At 40.8% G+C, this 21,153-nt stretch overlaps 1 protein-coding gene across 3 annotated transcripts in view; it reads right to left on the reverse strand.

Annotated features, from left to right (window-relative positions):
- COL18A1 (collagen type XVIII alpha 1 chain) overlaps positions 1-21,153 on the reverse strand; it is a 117,240-nt gene that overhangs the window by 7,239 nt on the left and 88,848 nt on the right. For all 3 annotated transcript variants that reach the window (XM_072121560.1, XM_072121558.1, XM_072121559.1), the window contains 30 exons: positions 21,069-21,116; positions 20,843-20,951; positions 19,423-19,544; positions 18,643-18,669; positions 18,377-18,568; positions 17,900-17,926; positions 16,434-16,496; positions 16,150-16,236; positions 14,786-14,839; positions 14,164-14,322; positions 13,584-13,637; positions 12,897-12,941; positions 10,200-10,331; positions 9,868-9,924; positions 8,773-8,799; positions 7,586-7,621; positions 7,359-7,421; positions 7,140-7,175; positions 6,485-6,565; positions 6,350-6,379; positions 5,365-5,385; positions 5,222-5,281; positions 4,517-4,591; positions 3,805-3,849; positions 3,650-3,694; positions 2,794-2,865; positions 2,520-2,564; positions 1,997-2,039; positions 1,673-1,744; positions 674-711 (listed from right to left, as the gene is read on the reverse strand). In XM_072121560.1, the coding sequence (XP_071977661.1) occupies positions 674-711; positions 1,673-1,744; positions 1,997-2,039; positions 2,520-2,564; positions 2,794-2,865; positions 3,650-3,694; positions 3,805-3,849; positions 4,517-4,591; positions 5,222-5,281; positions 5,365-5,385; positions 6,350-6,379; positions 6,485-6,565; positions 7,140-7,175; positions 7,359-7,421; positions 7,586-7,621; positions 8,773-8,799; positions 9,868-9,924; positions 10,200-10,331; positions 12,897-12,941; positions 13,584-13,637; positions 14,164-14,322; positions 14,786-14,839; positions 16,150-16,236; positions 16,434-16,496; positions 17,900-17,926; positions 18,377-18,568; positions 18,643-18,669; positions 19,423-19,544; positions 20,843-20,951; positions 21,069-21,116 (1,965 nt within the window). The remainder of the gene's footprint in view (positions 1-673; positions 712-1,672; positions 1,745-1,996; positions 2,040-2,519; positions 2,565-2,793; positions 2,866-3,649; positions 3,695-3,804; positions 3,850-4,516; positions 4,592-5,221; positions 5,282-5,364; positions 5,386-6,349; positions 6,380-6,484; positions 6,566-7,139; positions 7,176-7,358; positions 7,422-7,585; positions 7,622-8,772; positions 8,800-9,867; positions 9,925-10,199; positions 10,332-12,896; positions 12,942-13,583; positions 13,638-14,163; positions 14,323-14,785; positions 14,840-16,149; positions 16,237-16,433; positions 16,497-17,899; positions 17,927-18,376; positions 18,569-18,642; positions 18,670-19,422; positions 19,545-20,842; positions 20,952-21,068; positions 21,117-21,153) is intronic.

Consider the following 21,153-nt stretch of genomic DNA (forward strand, 5'->3'; position numbering starts at 1 on the left):
CTCCGCGACACTTTTTTTTTTTTTTTAAATGCGGCGGGTTTTCCGAATCCGTCGGATTTTCGTTCGGCCACGCCCCCGATTTCCGTTGCGTGCATGCCAGCGTCGATGCGCCACAATTCGATCGCGTGCGCCAAAATCCTGGGGCAATTCAGGGGAAATCGGCGCAAATCAGAAATATTCGGGTAACACGCCAGGAAAACGCGAATTGGGCCCTTAGTAAATGACCCCCATTGTTTCTACTGAGCCTGGTTATGGTTGGACGAATATGTGTATTGACCGAAGACGTATCTCATGATGATGACATTGGGGCAGATTTATCAAGCTGTCTGAAAGTCCGAATATTTCCAATTGCCCATGGCAACCAATCACAGCTCCCCTTTAAAATATTCATGAGCACTGGTGAAATGAAAGCTGAGCTGTGATTGGTTGCCATGGGCAACTGGAAATATTCTGACTTTCAGACTGCTTGATAAATCTGCCCCATTATGTTTCATGGGACCTCTTGCTATGGAAGTGGCCATGCATGGCCAAGCAAACTGTGCCTAGTTATTTTGGAGTCAAGCAGCATATGGGCGATGGTACTGTCATATTTATTGTCTTAAAACTACCAGCTACAACTTGATAAAGGTGTCTGTACAGTACATTCCAGTCTCCTACTAGCAAAAATACTCACCCGACCTTGCAGATCTCTCAAATCATATGGGAAGTTTCCTAAACAAAGAAAAATGTTTTAAAAATAAGCGTGGAAAAGCTGGCACTTCTATTTTTCTACATCAGACTGAGCTATTATACAAATCCCATATATTTTTATTACTGTAATATTATTAGGACTCAAGGTTAGGATCATCTCCCAGTGTACACGAACATTGCAAAGATAAATGAATATAAAAAAGCAGAATATAAACAATATTATTTGTGTGACCTTATGGTTGTGTTCACATCTAAACTTAAGGAGAGCCTGTCCCATAAGCTGACATATTGGTTTAGAAATTCTCAACGCGGAGAAGCTTTTCTTACAACTGTCTGTATTACAGTTTATTTAACTTCTATAAATCTAAAAATGAAATTGACAAGTGAGTGTTATCTATCTTCTCCCACGCCAAAAGGATGTGTCCCACACAGTCTGGCTCAGGCAGAGCAGATTGGACAGTGTTTTAGAATAAGACCCCAAAATCAAAGTTTTGTACATTTCTCAAAAGAGTCTAAATGAATAACGGAGCAGCACAACACAGATATATAAAAAAAGATATTCCACAACCGTTTTTCTATGGAGACCAAAACAGTCAACAAAACCAGATGTGTCAGGAGAGTCATTGAGCTTGCTGAAGATCTAAACTGATGTAGAGTGAACCCATTCAAAAAAACGAAAGTATGGTTTGGGTAAAGTCCACTGATCATGGGTGTTACCCTTTAAATGCTGCCGGCAATTGAATAAGTCATTGCGGACAATCCTGCAAAAAATAATGGCACCGGCGGCATTTAAAGTGAATTACAGATGTGGGTGAGCCAGAACACCCAACCCGAATTTCTTGCTGAAGTCTGGGTTTGGGTTCTTGCAATGTTCGGCATGGACCCAAACTATACTGGTTCAGGCTGCACATCCCTAGAGACTTTCCATTGTTGAAAACATAGATGCTTATATTATCTGTTGTCCAGTCAATGTTTTTCTTACCTGGTGGGCCAGGAGGGCCAACATCTCCTTGATCACCTTTTGGTCCGGGAAATCCTCTTTCCCCTTTCTGACCTAATATAATAGAAATATATTGATAATGTAACTGGCTCTCCACTGCACAAAAACAGGTTTCACAAACAATCGGATCTACATACTTTCATTTTCATAACTACCAATGATATTTTCCAGAACAAATACTTCATGATGCCAAGCCATAGAATGTAGGAAATCCCCACTTCCGTCTGTGTAAATTCCTACACCTCAAATTTGACAAAGGGTAATTTATCTAGCGATAACCACATTACATCCCTCAGGTTACATTACCTGGATATCCTTGTGGTCCAATAGAACCCTGATCGCTGTATACCTGAAAGACAGCAGGTGGAAGTTTCAATCATGAAAGCAGATTCAGAATTTTGTGTGTGGTCCTGCCTGGTCTGTGTCAGGCAGTGGCGTAACTAGACGCTGATGGGCCCCAGTGCAAAGTCTGTGCCAGGCCCCGACTATAATGTATGGTTTATAGTAATAGTGACACCACTATTATGGGAAAGTGACACCATAAGGGCCCCCTAAACCTCTTGGGCCCAGGTGTGATCGCAACCTCTGCACCCCCTCAAGTTACGCCCCTGGTGTCAGGGCTTCATTTCCAGGTCTGACAGTGGTTTGAATAACTTGAACTCATTGTATTGTATTGTTCAGTACCCATAGTATCATTTGAGAGGGGCACAGTAAATATGTAGTAGTCCTGGCAATCAAAGCATCATAGTTCTCTATAGAGTAGGGAGTAAAACTTATCCAACCAGTAGTCTACAAAATGTGGCCATTAAATGGAATTATAGTTACTTACAGAGCTTCCTGGAGGACCAGGTGGGCCAGGAGGTCCTGGTGGTCCCTATAAAAAAATGAAACATTGTCACTCCTTGTACAGCCTCCTTAGATGAGAGCATATACAACTACTAAGAGGTAATAATAAAAACAGTTTATGGGTTCATGGTAAAAAAAATAGCTTAAAAAAACAATACATTATACAAGCAGTTCTATTAGAATCAGGATCCCCCACATCTGTCTCTGTAGTGAAATTCCACCTGACCGAATGCACATTTATAATATGTGTAACTCACCCTTATTCCATAACCAGAAGGATCTGCAGATTCACCTTTCTCTCCTTTCTGTCCATTCACACCAGGACGACCCTACAAAAAGTATAAAACCATTTTTTTAGAAAAAAAAAAAATATAGGACTTTGGAAAGTTCTAATTCTATAGCCCTACACAAGTCTATTTGTTCAAATAATTTATAAAAATGATCACATACTACTGTAAACCCAGCCCATATACTCTAGATAGCTGTTGGCTGACGTGCGTATAGACTTGCACTCTCGGCTTGGCTGAGCAGTGTATGTGAGTGAATGAGATAACGAAGAGAGGTAAGAAAGACACTGCCAGACTCCCCTTCAGTTGTCTTTATCCTCAAGAAAAATAAAAATCTATTCCCTGATGTTCCATGCATACAGTGAGTTGACCAAGATAGCGCCAGCCCTCATCTCCCCCAATATCTGCCATCAGAAGACAATTGGGAGGCCCCCATACAAATAAGATGGTCAGCCAAATAGGTGGCCTTGGTGTATAGTTACTAAAAAGGTTAGCCTTAAAGATTAGATGGTTTGGTTATCCTTCAAATTTTTTGTCTTGATCCTAGAATACCTGACAAACTTGCCCCTGCTGATCATGGCTTTTCTTTGATCTGACATGACAAATTCCAGATTCCTGATCATTATACCTTTCTGAGGTTAGGGCATAAAAAAATACAAAAACACCTTCTAATGTAGAATAGCATTAGCACTATTGGTGTAGTTAAAATTAAACTAAAAGCAAAAAGCCAGCAATTCAAGAACTGAGGCTGCTTTTACAAAAATTGCAGTAACTTAGACGGAAACTTCAGACATAAGAGGAATTATAGGAGGCATTGAGAACTTACAGGTCTTCCTGGGAAACCAATTTCACCTTTTTGTCCTCCTGGACCCTATAACGATGTAATTACATATTAGTATATGGCAGATATTAATAGCACAATATTTCTCATAATTTATAGCATTCAAGTACAGGACAGAGGCAAGATGGCATCATACTTACTGCAGGTCCCACAGGTCCTGGAGGGCCTCTTGGTCCAAAGTCTCCCTAAAATAAACATTTTAAAAATTAGCAAAAAAATAAACAATATATTTTTAATAGAATTATAATATTTTTCTCGGCACAGTCCGGTACTATTTCTACATGTTACTTCACATGCTAAAAGAATAAAAGGGTGCAGACCTAGCGGTTGCTTCCCTTTTCCATGACTCTGGGATGCATAGCTACTTACCATGCTCCATCAGAATTAAGATGGGGTCTAACTGAAAAGAGCTTAAGTTTACGAGATGTCCATTAAGCCTGCGGTTTCGATTTCCTATTCAGAGCCTGCTCCAATCTTGCTGCCCAGGAAGCTTCTATCTTCTCTAGCTCCAAGTTCCTAAATCTAGGCTTCATCCTAAAGCTATCGTGGATGTGAGCAGATAGGACCACTACCTCTGCCTGTTATTGTTGCTTTTTTGAAATCTTGGAATAAAGCAACTGTAGGTTTTATGTTCTAGGTCCACGTGTGATCCTTGGCTGCCGCTAACTTCATGGGCCTCCCCTCTACCACCTACCCCACGATACTTACATCACACTTACACACTAGAAGTACCCCCTCTTCTTGCGTCCCCTGACTGGCCTTGCCCGTCATTGGCGAGGCCTGTTTCACCTATACCAAGAAACCATAACCTGTCTAGTGCTGTAAATGACAAATTCAGGAGCATGTTCTTACCCTCTCTCCTTTGGAGCCTCCAGCAAGTAGTGTTCCATCAGGTCCCATAATAATTCCAGGCTCTCCCTTCTCTCCCTAAACACAAGTGACACAGTCCATCATTACATATTAGTCCAAAGCTTGGCAACGTCAATATTTTTCTAAGCATTCAGTTAAAGGGGGTGTCAAGGATTGGAAAAACATAGTTGTATTCTTCTAAAAACCAACAACTGGCCTTGGGTTGTCTGTAGCATTGCATTATTGTCAATGTAGTTGAGGGTTTTGGGGGAAAAAAAATAATAAAACCCCATTAAAAGTTAAAGGTAATCTACCATCAAAATCAAGAATGATAAACCAGGGACACTTACTCATAGATTCAGACACTGTGGCGGTGGTAATCTTCTTATTACTGTTATCCATGACCTCCTTCTTTCTAAAATCAACTTTTTTGTCGCTTCACATGCTGTTACACTGTCTTTACCTCTCCCCTGCTCCCTTAGCACTTCCTCTTTCCTCTGATTGCTGTAATCTACAACAGTGAAGGGGGGAGTGCTTCTGCACACTTACAGCCTGTGAATATGCTGCATGAGAGGGCTCTGTTACCACACACCCCCTTCCAGAGCCCTTTTGGCTCATTAGCATACTTTTACAAATTTATTTTCAGAATCAAGGAGACCATGGATAACTAGTTTAAGAAGATAACCCTTCCTGCGGTGTTATTCTTACCTTAATTCCTGGCAGTCCTGGGTAACCTTGATCTCCTTGATCACCCTTATATCTGGGTCCCTGAAACATGAATTGTGTATTGTGTACATTTGAAAAATAATTATGTGCCGTGTTAAAAAAAAATTATAAGATGTTCAACTTACTAGAGATCCATAACTTCCACCCTGTAAATAGATAAGTAAAATATTATTTTATTTTATTATCAAAGTAATCTCTATTTATTCTCATAACTATATGACATTTGTCCTGAATAGTACAAAAACTTTCAGTGCATCTTGAATATTCCTCGGATTTGGAACAGAACATAGAAATCTTATACAGTTCTGAAAACATTTTTTGTCAGATATCTTGCAAAGTCTTACAACATTTTGGATTTTCACTAATGTTGCTATAAAGAAACGGTAGATCTACAACGCCTGATTTAAATAAGTCATATGCAAATGAGCTGAAATGAGGCACATTTATAGGTTTAAAGCACCTTGAATCATTGAACTAATCTTTCAAAATGCATCATATTAGTGGTTCTGTGTGTTAAAGAATCTGACAGACAGGCAGTTAAAGACATAGTTGAGAATGAAGGTTGCAGATAAATATCCAATTCCTGCATTCATTGTATATATCTCAAGTTATATAGATCACAGAGCCATAAACTTTTTTTTATTTGCGTATACAATTATGTATACAATTACTCCGTAGCCATAGTTGTAGTTGCTAAAGAGCTCAAGATAGGGGGTTGTAAGTATTACTCTCTAAAATGTACTAATTTCAGGCAAAAAGTGACTCTTGTCAGCTCATTTGCATGTGCTTTTTTATCTTCTAGATAAACAGGTGAGTTATCTATATGAAAGTTGGATTTCTAGAAAGGACATTTCATCCCCTTACATTGTTGAACTCGAATTAATACATGAATCAGTAGTACAAGTAAATGTTAAAAGAAAATGATCAATTTGTCTCCGATTTCCCGTGTACCGTTATAGTATCAAACTACCGCTATATGTGGTGGGTATATTTGGTGAGAGGGGCCAAGTGAGAGATTGTTAGAAATATAAAGTCTGCTGAACTAATAGTAAGATTGATATCTCATTAATTGGCTGGCTATGAGATAGATAGCTAGTCTGTACATCTTACCTCTCCTCCTTCTATTTCTCCAGATATTACCTAAAAAAGAAATGACATCATGAAATCACTGACTTCCAAATGTAAAAATGCATAAAGCTTAGAATGTATATAAATTAACACACTGTAAAAAAAAAACCTGCATACCCTATCACTTGAGCTGTAAATGATTTGACCAGGAGGTCCAGGTGGTCCAGGAAGTCCAATTCCATCACGGCCAGGTTCTCCCTACAAACAAAATTCCATGTTAAAGATTTAATGTTGCATAGAAAATAGGAAATAATGTATTATATTATATTGAAGGTTTCACATGGCCATTCAAGAAATTGAAGATGAACTCAGTATAGTTTACAAAGCAGTTGCCCAATTTTGAGGTAAAAGTAAGTAAATAAAACAATTATTCTCCCCTTTAATCACTGGTGATTTAGCACAGATGCGCCAACCAGTGGTTCCCTGATGGTCTTTCTGTGTTGCCCCCCGAGGACATGCCCTGTTATCTCTGCTCCAGCTAGTACACGGCCTTAGTGGTCATGCCGCTATTGCTAACCGGGGATTCTGGCAAACACAGAGGCCATTGATCACATGCCGAATCTTCACGGTGGACAAACAAAGCATCTATTATAGTGTCATAGTAGTTTGGTGCCTACAGTGTTCATCCATTGAAAGGCAAAAAAAAAAAAAAAACCCTATACAAGGTTGATGCCAATAGGCCCAAATTAGGGAGATTTTTTTTCCCTGAATTGGTTATACGAAAATACAGTATTTACAGATGTTTTTCATCATAGTCATGACACAAACTTACCCGATCTCCTCTATCACCTTTTTCTCCCCTTGGACCCTGGATAAGAGAGAATGTCTATTAGTTCTAGATTGCTCTCGGTGGACTGCCCTTATATTCAGGTAAAATATAATGGGAACATAACTAAGTAATTAAAATAAGGTAAATATATCAATACATAATAACATATAGGCACTGTACTTGTGTAACTATAAATGTAAAAAACAGATCTCTGGTACTTACCTCAGGACCAGGAAATCCATCCAATCCAGGTCTTCCATCCAATCCCGGGATTCCACGTTCTCCCTAAAGAAGAAAAAGAAAGCAATGTAATTTCACACAATATGTAATTCCTCTTCTCAATCTTCTTTGGTCACAATATATCAAAGCTTAAGAATTCTAAAAGATGCATTATCAGACATTTATTTATTTGTATTTAACTGAAGAAAATGTGTATAATTAATTATTACCTTAAATCCTGGAAGTCCTGGAACTCCTACATCTCCCTATAAATCGAATGGAAAAGGTTAAAGGTGCAATTTAGTAGCACTAAACTAATATATTTTTTAAGACTGCTTTTTTGGAAAGTCTGTCTTGGTTTTCCTCCCGCTAACACTCTGGTGGATAGTAAAGTAAATATGGTGGCCCAGGGTAGTCATTTTACCACTCTCCCCATCATGTGGTGTGTCGGGCAGAATTCCGATAAAACTGTTGGATATGGGGTTTAATACATCCCTTGACCACCAGAAAACTGGTGGTCAAGACATAATATTCCTCCCCATTGAATTGTGTCTGGTGCAGGACCTGAGAGAGGATAATAGTCACACAAAGAACATGAGTGCTTGGGGGGATTCCCAGGGAGATGATTTTCTGGCATACAAATAATTTCTGTGCCTAGCAAACCACCAGGCATTGTGATTATTTCCCCCTTTATGCCCCTCCACACAAAGTAGGTGTAGTTGGCTGTAATGGAGGGCGCCGGAGGAGCAATGCTTTCATCTTACACTGGCACACACAGCAGCGGCGTATGATAAATGTCCCCCATTAATCCTGTATTGCTTCCTCAGGTCATGCACTAGTAATACCTCTGTGTATAACTTTTGCTAAAATACTTTCTGAACAAAGGATCCACATGGTTCTGATTTGAGGCCTCCAGAAGAAAACAGCAAGAACTTAAATAATAGAATTGGAGTAGCTCTAGTTGGGCATTTTCATTGTTCTGCTACATTCAAAAAGTTTAGAATTCATGTCTTAAGAGGGCTGTTCAAATGAAGATATTAATGGCTGACCATACATCACACAATAATTCCCATTTAAATTAATCTACATTCATTCTTTCCCTGGAGGTAGTAAATATAGCGCCCCGGGGCTACCCATCCCTTCTAAAGGAAGGCACAGACCCCAGAGGTGGGACCTCCAACTAATCAATATTATACTGGGGATATCTTTTGGTAAAATTACTTTTTACAATCTAATATCAGTGGCAAATCAACCAGTGCCTGTAATTGTAGGTGCTGTGTGTTGTATTCCCACCAATCTGACACTGATGATCTATCGAAATGTCATCAATAGCAAAAGACTGCAAAATCTTATTCAACTATGGTCCAATAAAACTCTCACCCCTTCACCATGAAAAACACAAGCAAAGAAATCTGACCTTTTCCCCTGGAATTCCTGGCATGCCCTGATAATGAAAAAAAAGGGTTAATACCATATTTACAATGACACAGAGAGAAGAATTGGTGTTGTTGAAACACATGGCCTGTAAGAGATGTTAAAATGTATTTTTCAGCTGATTCACACAGCATGAAACCGAAACAGACTCACTTTGGGCTCTGTCTGACATTTCATAGTAATAACAAGTCCCTGGCCAAAAAAGAAGCGTCCATAGTTTTTCAGAATAATAAGGGAGCCAGTATTACATGTAGCCCCTGTGTAGTGCAGCATGAATCTACTGATAGGTTCTCTTTAATAACTGGTGCAAATGTCAAGTGTAAAATCACCGTACCGCTCAGTACCCAGTGAAAAGATAGGACATGTCCTATCTTTTCACGGCATACAGCGCCGTGCGCCATGTATCCCTATGGAGAGGTGCGGGGGTGAGCAGCGCTCACCTCCTCCTCCTCCTCTCCCCATGCGCTGCCGTGTGTGAATCCAGCCATCCAATCCAACTTATAGAATCAGACACCGTGACTGTAATAGTTTTATATTTGTCCTTCCTTCTAAAATCACCTTTCAAAATTATGCTAAGTGCCATGGTGGACATTACCAGAACCCCTCCATGCTCTGCACAGGCAGTTACACTTGCTGTAACAAGACCATGTCCCGCCCCCTCTTCCTGCTCAGTCATCACTTCCCCCTCCCTCTGCTTGCTGTGATTTCACACATTGGGAAGGGGAAAGTGCTCCTGCACAAACATATGGGCTCTGCGGAGCACTTCTTGCTCATTAGAATAGTTTTAAAAGTTGATGTTATAAGGAATCTATCCATGATAGATTACCTTTAAAAGATCTGTTTGAATTGCATCTTTTAGAAAGGTGTTGGCAATGATATTGTGCAAGCGTTACTCACACTTGAGTTCTATTAAGTTGAACGAAATTACCTGGGGGGCACGTGTATGAATATATGTATGTGGGAATAGTGTCAATAATCTGGTAACACTGACAATTCATAGTCAATACATTTATATATTCCAATGACACCATTGTATCTTATGAAACATCAGTAATTCTTAGATCATTGCTATTACTACCTGTGGACCCCGAACTCCACGGCCACCATATCCAAATCCAGAAGCTTCCATGTCATCCTAGGGGGAAAAATGAAGACTTATAAACCTTATATATGGGGCTATGAGAAATGTGTCTAACATTTTCTTGTCTCATTCAACTTTTATTCTTCAGACATACATTAGATATCCCTCTAAATGTATACCACCACCAAATACCATGTATAGTCATTATTAGGGTCTTAATAATACAAAGTCATGCTTCTATATGGTACATAATTACAACAAAAAGTTACACATTTTTTTCTAGCCATTGTAATGGTGTCTTCCTACATACTGGATTTATGGCTACTTACAAATCCAACAGCTAATCCAGGACCAGGAGGCCCAGGGGGTCCAGGTAATCCACGTGGTCCGATGGGTCCTGGAAGTCCTGCTAAGCCTGTTTCTCCAGGGGTTCCTGGTGTTCCCGGTTCTCCAGCACTTCCCTATAGAGAAGAAAATTGGGTAAAAATATTAAGATTTTAAAAATCTAGATATGTCTATGCTCTTCGATTGTTTTAATAACTAAAAACATGGCACTCTACACAACTCTTCACAACATGCCTGGATATTTAAGGCCACTCTATGGTAATTCCACGTGATCATAAAGAAATTATAAAAATAGGGGATGACTGACAATGAGCTTTTGGAGAGTAAGATTGGGCCCTTGGTTTATCAATGTAACCTGTATCACATATCTCCCAGACAGATGTTTACTGTACTAGTCATCTAGCAGCAAAATGAGAGAATATAAACATCTTCTATAATATTGCACTTCCTCTTTGCTTAGCATTTCTAGATAATTAGTTAATTTCAGCACTGATATAGTTAGATCACAACCACTTGTGTTGTTTTCCTGCTATTTATAAAACTGTGACCTCAAAATTTTACATCTGGTACCCCAAAATGTATTAACTTTTCATGCAATAGAATCATTAACAGAAAAAAATGGTAAAAACTCAGTTATTTTCATTTTGCAGCATGACACAAAGTGTGAATCCAGCTTGTATTGCTGCTGCCATCTAAAGGCCAGACTTGATTAATACAATAAAATGAATGTTACATCGACTATGAAATAATGGGAACATTTATCCTCCAAAACCTTCCCTCATGCTCTACACTTCAACTTTTTGCTAACATCTTTTTGTGGGTTAAAATGTTATTTTCTCCTCTATTAACACAGTTCACACAACATAAATCCCTTAAAGGGGTTATCAGAGTTAACTAATAGTTTAGGACCGGGCTGGGGCGGGCCATTTAAAAATAATAAACGGTATTTACCTCCTCCGGTGGCGCCGATGTCCCACGCCGGGGTCCGTCTGATCCGTGCCCCTGTTTGTTTTCAGGGGCACGGAAGCCACGCACAGGGAGCTTCCAGCCGGCGATGTGGCTGGCTCCTCTCATCCATCCCTAACTCTCCAAATTGTAAGCGCTGGGAGAAGGTGCCGGAAGCTCCCTGTTTGCCCTTATAATCAAACCAGCGCACAGATCAGATGGACCGCGGCGCGGGACATCGGCAGCGCTGGAGAAGGTAAGTACGTGTTTATTACGTATTTTAGTACGTATTTAAATTAGCCTGTCCCAGCCCTGTCCTAAATTATTAGTAAACTCAGATAACCCTTTAAGGACTTATAAATGGTAACACAAAACACATTGGGGCTCATTTACTAAGGGTCTACTTAAGGGGCGACGATTTCTGATGTGCGCCGCATTTAGAAGGGGTTTTTGGCGCACGTGATCGGATTTTGGCAAATCGGCGCCAGCTTTCACACGGCACAAATCGGGGGTGGGGGGTGGGACGGGTGGGCCCTCGGACAATCCAACGGATTCGGACAACGCGCAGGATTTAACATTTAAATTGTGTTGCAAGCCATGCACTTACATGCACTGGGAAGAAGAAGGTGAACTCTGGGGGACCTGAGCGGTGAAGCGACACATGCAGGAAATCGGGCGCACGAGCTACGTGAATCGCACACATTACAAATCTGTCCACTACATGCCAGGATGTTTATGGCTACCACAGGATAATATTAAAGAGGACCTGTCAGGATAAATAAAATGCTAATATTATAACACTCATGTTTAGAGCTCCAAGGTGCACCTAGCCGGTTATTCTTCCTGGAAATGTGTGAATAATGTACACACCATAGGTTACCATTACTCAAATGAGGGACATTGCCCGACTCTGATAGACATTGTCCAATTGACAAGGGTAATGATAATGACCAGATCTCACATTTTTTATACATCTCCAGTAGTATCCAGCACAGGTCCTCTGTAAGTATTATGGTGCCAGTACAGCGGGGGGTCAGTCTCCTCTGCATGCTGGGTAAATGTCTATACAACTCCTTAGGCCTCATGCAAAAGACCATTTATGGTGGGCAGGAGCCAGTTGACCAAGTTGTGGCTAGCTCACGGCCACCATTGACTTCTATTATACACGGTCCAGTGAAGTCGCCATGTCTCACCGCACCATGATCGGGCAGCTAAAACCTCCCACCAGGCCAAAACGGGAATGTGCAGTAGGCCTTACACTGCATGCTGGAATAGCCAAGCACAGAACCAGAATACAATCCATGCTGGGAGCTTGCCACTTGTTACCTGCGATACTTGTTCAAGGGAAAAACGAGAGAGAATCTCCCTCAGATAGGAGGGGATTGGAGACAAGGTGCTCTGTGAGACATTGAAAATAATTCCCAGAAAGTAAAAAAATCAATTCAAGGACTGAAACTGACTATAAAACATAACCATTATGGAAAGGTGTAGCTAGGGACCCAAAATAGATGGGGGTAAAGGAGTATTGCATGTCATGCAATTTAAGCCGGACACAGGTCAGGCTGGTCCCTAAATATTGTCCATCTTTGTGCTGTGCCATCACTCATCATCAGGGCTTCTCCTCCTGGTTCCAGAGCATGTTATGGGATAGTTACAAAAGGAGAAATTCTAGTGCATTGGTGTTATGAAAAGTTGGGCTCCAGCATCCCTCATCTTACATGTGGGAAACAACTTACTTTTAGTCCAGGAGCTCCTGGAAGCCCAATTTCACCATCTGTGCCCTGTATGGGAACAAAATAAGCAGAGAATGAATGACAGACATACAGACAGGTCACAAATATGGCCAGATACATGGGAAATATATCTTTACTAATAGGGAAGCGTGGCTTCATAAACCCTAGAGAAGAGGTAGTAGCCTCTACAAGAGAAGCTATATTTGCTGTGCACCAACAGGACCATAGTTTTAATACATTTTTCCTCCTTTTCTGACTCTCTTACAATTCATGGTAGTAAGATCTATCTGCTTTTGTCAATATTACTGCTAAATAGTATCAGTATTTTAGTACTATTGAAGGTACTTGGGGACAAAGTAATTTGAAGCAGTGCTATAATGTCTCATGTTCAAAGTTCTCAGCTGTGATTGGTCATTGCCAGCTATATCATCAGAGGAAGAAGAAAGTTCTTTCTGTAGTTGAAAATCAAGCTGATCCAAACCAAACACTTTGAACACATATTATGCAGTGGAAAAGGGGTTTAGCTTTTTAGCTTTTGGAAAAAATCTCAGTAAGAGGTCACATATTCTTCTGGGATATTCTGCACAGCATTGTCTCCCGTCTTTAAATCACTTCCCTTCCTTATTTCCTCAGCTGTATTTAGTCTTACAACTCAGAGAGCATCCAGAATATGCATACGACAAAACCTACCCTCTCGCCAGCTACTCCTGGTGTCCCTGGAGTCCCATCTTTGCCAGGGGGTCCCTAAATCATAGAAGATGAAAAGAACAAATTCAGAATATACAGCTAACAATTCTGTTACCCGACTATGGGCAACAATAGGATATTAACAACAATAATAGCATAGGGGCATAATTACCAAGGCCTCTGTGCCACGTCAGTGGCACCCTGTAATAATCACAAATGCTAGTTTATTGCTAGCACTTGCGATTATTTTGTCCTCTCCACCCCCTTCACGAAAGTGGGGTGTAAAGGGGGCGTGGCCTGCCGGTAGTGGGCCGGTGCAGGGCATTACTGTCCCCGTGCCGGCGCACTTGCTGCTGCCGGTGACTTTTCACATCTGCATTTATTTCTATGGCAGACGGAAGCCTCTTGATGTCTGCCATATGCAGCAGAGAGCCTATCATATGCCAGCGCATGAGTGCAGGCGTATGATAAAGATGCCCCATAGTATCTGTGTAGCCCCCCTTCCCATCCAGATGTGAGTATAAAAGTAGACAAAGATAATATTATATTGTAAATTATCCATTAACAGAGTTTAAAACTTTACCGGAGGACCAGGGGGACCGGGCTGTCCATCAAGTCCAGGTCTACCAGGTAGGCCGGGAGGACCAGGTACTCCTGTGTTGTTCGTTCCAAACTGTCCTGGTACTCCTGGCAATCCAGGTACACCAGGAGGGCCGGGTGGGCCAGGGATACCAGGTGGTCCCTGCAAGAAGTAGGAAAATAGTGAGACATTGCTGAAAGTTACATTACTAAATCTAGACGTTTAAAATGAAGTACTGGATAACTTGGTAAAGTTCTTGACTTGAGGGAAAAAGGGGACTCTAGTTATAATCTTGTTAAAGAGATTGAAACTATATTTCAATGCACTGAGCATGGCAGAGATCTAAATTCACAAATAATATCCTAGCCATACCCATGGATAGGTATAATTAGGGGTTGTTTGCAATTTCTCTTCCAATTCCTTGTATCAGAGAAGTGATGACTGTAGTTTGCCTTCCTGATGTTCATCTATAGAGGGCGCTGCTAGAGCGTCAATCTTTACAAACCTCATAGAAAAAGGAGGCTGTCTCTATAGTACATGCAAACGTATCAATATTTCTTAAAGAGGACCAGTCAGCAAGTACAAAATGCTTATCCCGCAGTTTACTGCATTAATATAGACTTACTCTGATGTTCTCCAGGTCTGCTCCATATCCAGAACCTTCCATGTCAATGAAAGTCTAAAAATAAATCGGTGTCAGTGAGACAAAAAAAAAACACATTCCAAAAAAACCTGGAAATATAACAAATGGAATGACAATAATGTAATCTCTGCCCCTGTCCTCCATGTTAATGCCAAGGCTTTGTTTGCATTCTACAAGCTATAACTTTTTATTTTCCAGTTACCATGGCTGTATGGGGTCTTGTTTTTTTCATGACAAAATGTAGTTTTTAATAGCACAATTTTAGGTTTAATTTGTCCTATTGTTTAACTTATATTAAACCTTTCTGTGCAGTATATTTAAAAAAGAAAGAATTTTTTTTTGTAAAAAAAAAAATATCTGCATTTATTGTGAAACCTATGTAACATAAATACCCTTTTCTTTGGGTCAATACGCACTAAAACCTGATACAGCAGTCATTAAGGTATTAAATAAGCATAGTGTTTAAAGGGGTTGCCCAGATTTTATTTTCTTTCCATCATGCTTCTTACATAGGACGGCAAGGGATTGGATGAGGTAGGGATTTATCTGAAATCACTCTATATACCATAGCCGTCAATGTTATTTTGATGTAAAAAGGCATCTAGACCCTTCTTGAAGCTCTCTGCTGTCCCTACTGTGACCTGCACCTGAGTTCGGCTATTCCACAGATGATCCATTCTCATAGTAAAAAAGCCCTGTTGCCTCTGATGATTAAACCTTGTTTTCTCCAGACGGAGACAGTGCCCCCGCGTCTTTTGATTGCATTTAACCTGGAACAACTTACCACCATATTTTTTGTATGGACCAATCATATATTTATATAAATTAATCATGTTCCCTCGTAATCATCTCTTTTACAGGCTAAAGAAATCTAGTTCTGTTCAAGTACCCACCAGTCAAGTCTGGATGCAATATGTACATCCAGGTACAAGGTGACAACCAGTCACTGGTGTTAGGGGGGAGAGAGCTAGTGCTACGCTTCTCTTTTGGGTACTGTGTCACCTATATTCTTTGTTAGGTATTCATTTTTTGTGATGTTTGGGCCAATAGACAGTGCTGTGTGCTAGTGTTTGTATTAGTGTATATTATTTTGATTTATTTAACATATTTAATGTTCCGCCATTTCTGGTAAATTCCCTTTTTGTCTTCATTTTATTTAGGTTTAAATTGCTTATTTATTCTCACTTGCCTGACAAATCTGCATTTACAGTGTTCTCATGATCTCAATTTCCCTGTCCATCTACATCACAATCTATGTATCATTTTTTTCGCTCATTTTTGAGATTTCACTCAGTTTTCAAAAAAAGAAAAACAAAGAATGACAATAAGAGAAATAAGAGTCTTACCAGTTTGTCCATTTTGGAAGAAGGGCCAGGTGGGCCTGGAGGTCCTGGTGGTCCTGGAAGACCTCTAACTCCAACTCCTGGCTCACCCTGAAAGAGAGACAACCATATTATTAGAGACAAATATAGAGGGATTTGAATGTATTTTGAGTAATTGTCTAAACATTTGATATGGGTTTCCAGCTAAATTTTACAAATCCCACTGCTCCAAAATATATTTATATTCTTTTTATATATTCCAAATCCTTATTAAAACAAGAAAATATTCCGATATTACAATTGGTTACCTTATCTCCCTTCTGTCCAGGATCTCCTTGTGTTCCTGGGAATCCCTGAGGTCCAATTTCACCCTGTATGTATCAAACATATAAAGGTATATTTACCTACATCCTTTATATAAAATCACATTTTTAAACTATTATTGTACTTAACCGAACAGTAGATTGTAAGCTACTGATAAGGCTCAGAGCAGTAGATCATGGTGTTGGGTCACCAGGTTGTATTCTTATGGTGATCATGGTGAGAGGCACCGTAAGTGAACATGCAAAAACGCTTCAATGAAAGATGACATGTTTCATGGGTGCAGCCAGTGGCTTAACTGCAGATGCAGCAGCCATAGCAGCTGTTATGGGGCCTGAAGATTCAGGGGGCCCTGGCATCTGACCTGACACACTGAAGAATGTAGCATGTGCACCATTATATACATGTTATTCTGCACATTGTACATAATATGTGCAGTGCACATCTTCCAAGAAATTTGGGGGGAGGGGAAAGCAGAATAATAGTACTGGAATCCCTTATGTCTACTTCGTGCCGACTGCTATGTACACTCTGTATGAGTATATATATATATGCTGTATGACTGTATATGGTACTGCATATGCGTATGACTGTATATGCAGTGTGTATTTGCTATATATCAGTGTGCTATTTGATATATCAGAAGATCAGAGCAGAAATTAAGATGCGCTAGCATTTGACAAATCCCCCCACATTGTGTGTTGCTAGAAACCAGCATTCAAAATGTGTTATTCTGTAGCATCTAACTAATGGAAATAGTTACACAGTTTGAGATAAAAGGCTGTGTGAGCTCCGATTCGTTTTCATGGGCAACTAGAAAAGAAACTTGTTATAAATCTCCCCCAATGGATATAACCTTGCATCCCTCCAGGTATACAATACAAATAAGTCACAATTGTACAACTACTCTGTAGACCTAATCCCTTAACATACCAATCTCTACTTCATATGTCCACTAAGTATCTACTGTGTAGGGCAGAGTGGTATACGGGACGTTACGGGATTAGGCCTACAGGGTATATATGCAGTTGTGATTTATGGGTATTTTACACCAGGAGGGATACAAGGTTATTTCCTTTATTTTTATTAGCATCCAGAATTTTCTGTATTGTTTGTGAAGCATTTTAATAAAGATTACATTTTTGTATCAAAGTTATAGTCTGAGATTAATTTGTGGCCCAGAGAGGCTGGAGACACTGATTTGGAGATGTAGTTAGTTCATTTAAAGCTTATAAACTTGCATGGCCAGAATATAAGCTTTTTTAAGTGCAAAGTTCCTTCAAATATCAGGTCAAATTATCCGAGTAACACATTTACTAAAAAGAGTTGTATCCATTGGTTCAGGCAAAGCTAAAGTCGTGATTGGTAACTATTTAACCTTAAATGAAGCATAATTTATTCTATGTAACATGCAGCCCATGTGAAGGGCATATAAGTGATAACAGTTACTTACGGTTTTGCCATCTTCTCCAGGGTCACCCTGAAATCAGACAGTAGGGATTAGCTCCTAATAAGAAATATCACGTGTACAATATAGATGTTACAGAAATAACATTAGCTACATTAATACTAGGTAACTAACACTACTACTAGTTACGGATTATCCCATTCACTCAAGATAAATTCTACCTCGGACCCCACATTCCCGTGGCATAGGGCCTAACTTGGGCCTAACTTGCTTCATGGGGAAACCCATTTAAGTCTTTACAGACAGTTCCTGAATAGTGTAATCTCCTCAGAGAGCTGAATCATCAAAGGAAATATTATCTAGGTATAGAAACAGTTAATTATTAGCCTCCTTTTCTGTCTGAAGTGGACTGAGCTCAGAAGGCTTTCAGATACCCTGTTCACTACTATGAAATGTTGATAGTGTTGAAATCTGTAGATTTTTTTTTGTGTCTGGAATATATTTTTGTAATATCTCACTTACAGGTTCTCCCTCTTTCCCAGGAGGTCCAGCTGGACCTGGAGGTCCTCGAGGTCCGGCGACCTGCTGCACAGTACTTCCATCACTAGTCTGTATAATAGATTGCCCTGGAGGACCCGGTGGCCCAGCAGCGCCAGGAAGGCCAGGGTCACCTTTCTGTCCCTTTGCACCAGGATATCCAAATCCTGCTCCACCCTATGAAAAGATGAATGGATTGTTAATCTGTGAAGGACCAATTAAAGAATTACATAAAGAAAACAGATACTTACTTTAAGTCCAACTTCGCCTTTCTGACCCTAAAACAATAAAAACATTTTATTAACTCAGTGTAATGCAGCAATAATGTCTTCTTTTATTAAACGATTCACAAAGTTCATGTATATCGTATTGTATTGTACTAGAGGTGGAAAAATAAAAGTTGAATCACTATAGAAAAGTTTTTACACAAATATCATTGATCACTTATCCACAGTACTAAACACTAGTTGGGGCCACCCTGGGACCATCAATCTAGTGGCCATAAGGGTCCAGCAGTAAGACCCTTAGTATTCAGATGTTTATCACCTAGGATGTGGATAAGAGATACAGGTTACTTGTAAAATATATCCTGGCAAAGCTGTTAGGATATGATAGAGAAAAAGATCACTTTATTATATTCTTTCTAGTATTGGAGTTAGTAGAGTAAATCATGACAGGACTCCTGGAGAGACAGTAAGAGTCCTGAATACCCTGCCCACAAACAGAATGATTGACAGCTCTCCCTGCATCAATGTGTGTACGCAGAAAGCTGCCAATCACTGTGTGTGGGAGGGGTAATCAGGACTCTCACTGTCCTATCAGAGTTTTCTTTTTACTTTTTAAATTTTACTTAGAAATCCTGTATGGAATCACATAGACTATTATCTTAGAGAGCAGCTGTTTTGCTGTGATACCCTCCTCTCAGATAGAGCAGATGGAATAGATCTGTTTGATTTGGTTTAATACATGGTATATACACACATACTGTGTATGTCAGGTCTGCCCAAAGTTCCCAGCAGTACTACTCTCACCTTTTCTCCTTTAGGCCCAAGACCTGCATTTTTACTGTCACCAGTGTCTCCTTTAGGACCCTCGGGACCTCTATCGCCCTTCTCACCTCGGTCTCCCTTCTCTCCTTTCTGGCCAGGCTGACCTGCAATGATAGTAATGAAGAAATATTAACATGATTAAAGGAGTCTTTAAAATTTTAATAGTGAGTTTTTCCAGGATATATATCACCAGCAAGCAGGGCCGGCTCCAGGTTTAGGTAGGCCCCTGGGCAACAGAGCCTTAGTGAGCCCCTTAGTGGGTCTCTCCCCAGTAGCAAGACTGCCCCGCCCTCCGTAGCCTCACTACGTAGCCTCATCTCCTCTACGTAGCCACACTGTCCCCCCATAAGCCACATTCCATTAGCCACACTGTCCCCCTATACGTAGCATCACTTTCTTCCCTACATAGTCAAACTGTCCAACCACCCATAAGCCACACTGCCTCCCCCTACGTAGCCACACTGTCCCCCATAAACCACAGTCCATAAGCCACAGTATCCCCTCCAACTAGCCACACTGCCCCCGCCCCAGGTAGTCATACTCCCCCCCCCCCTATAATAGCCACACTATTCCCGACTACATAATCATATTGCCCTCTCCCCCATAGTTACACTGCCCCCTCCCACATTGCCACAATGTTGCCCCCTATATAACCTCACTGTCCCCGACTACATAATCATATTGCCCCCTTCCCCATAGTCACACTGCCCCCTCTCCCATAGCCACAATGTTGCCCCCTACACAGCGACACTGCCTCCCCACCCACCCATAAGGCACGCTGCCCCTCCCACTGTAGCCACACTGTCCTCCCCCACCCATAAGGCACACTGCCCCTCCCCCTGTAGCCACACTGTCCTCCCCAGCCATAAGACACACTGCCCCTCCCCCTGTAGCCACACCATCCTCCCCCACTCTGGGAAAGAAAAAAACTCAACTTTCCTTGCTCCCCTGGAGCAGCACCTGTAGCCACCTTACGTGGAGCCGGCACACTTGATGTGATGACATCATGATGTGCGTCAGCTTCAGAGCTGTAGCGTACAGTGAGGAGCGCTACTTCAGGGGAACGAGTAAAGGTGAGTTATGGATTCTGCCTCTATGCTTAGCATAGAGGCAGAAAATGACACGAGCCGGAAGGTGATCATTTGTACCAGTGTCTTAAAGCGACACTGGTGCACTTGATCCAGGGGCTGAAATTTTTTCTCACCGCCTGAGTGGGCCCCTCCAGCACCCATGAGCCCCGGAACTTGCCCTGGTAAGCCGGGTGATGGCTGCGGGCCTACCAGAAATTTTGGACAAAGGACAACTGGATGAGAGTGTTTCAGATCAACCAATCATTGTTGGACAGAAAACACACACATTTACTCTTCTAGGGCTGAATTCACACATTCACTTTAGTCCTGACCTTCTACTTCCACTCTTTTTATAGTCTCTTTTTCCAAGGATGGTCTTTGTATGGGAGGTACTGTGATTGGTGCTTGTTCCTTGAGTCTTGTTGGAGCCCTGGTCACCACCTAAATAGTAAATAGGAAAAAACATTTTTGTTATCCATTTTTTACTTTTCGCAATCTTTATAGAGGAACCATACAGAAAATTCACTACAAATATGATCTATCTTTTCTTCTTCTTACCTCCACAATCTCTTTCTCTGGAATGCCACTGCCAAAATCACCAGAAATCTGAAAAAGAAACAGTTTTACATTATGACCACTAGAT

This window comes from Engystomops pustulosus, chromosome 8 (genome assembly GCF_040894005.1).
Source record: "Engystomops pustulosus chromosome 8, aEngPut4.maternal, whole genome shotgun sequence".
NCBI classification, from domain to species: Eukaryota; Metazoa; Chordata; class Amphibia; order Anura; family Leptodactylidae; genus Engystomops; species Engystomops pustulosus.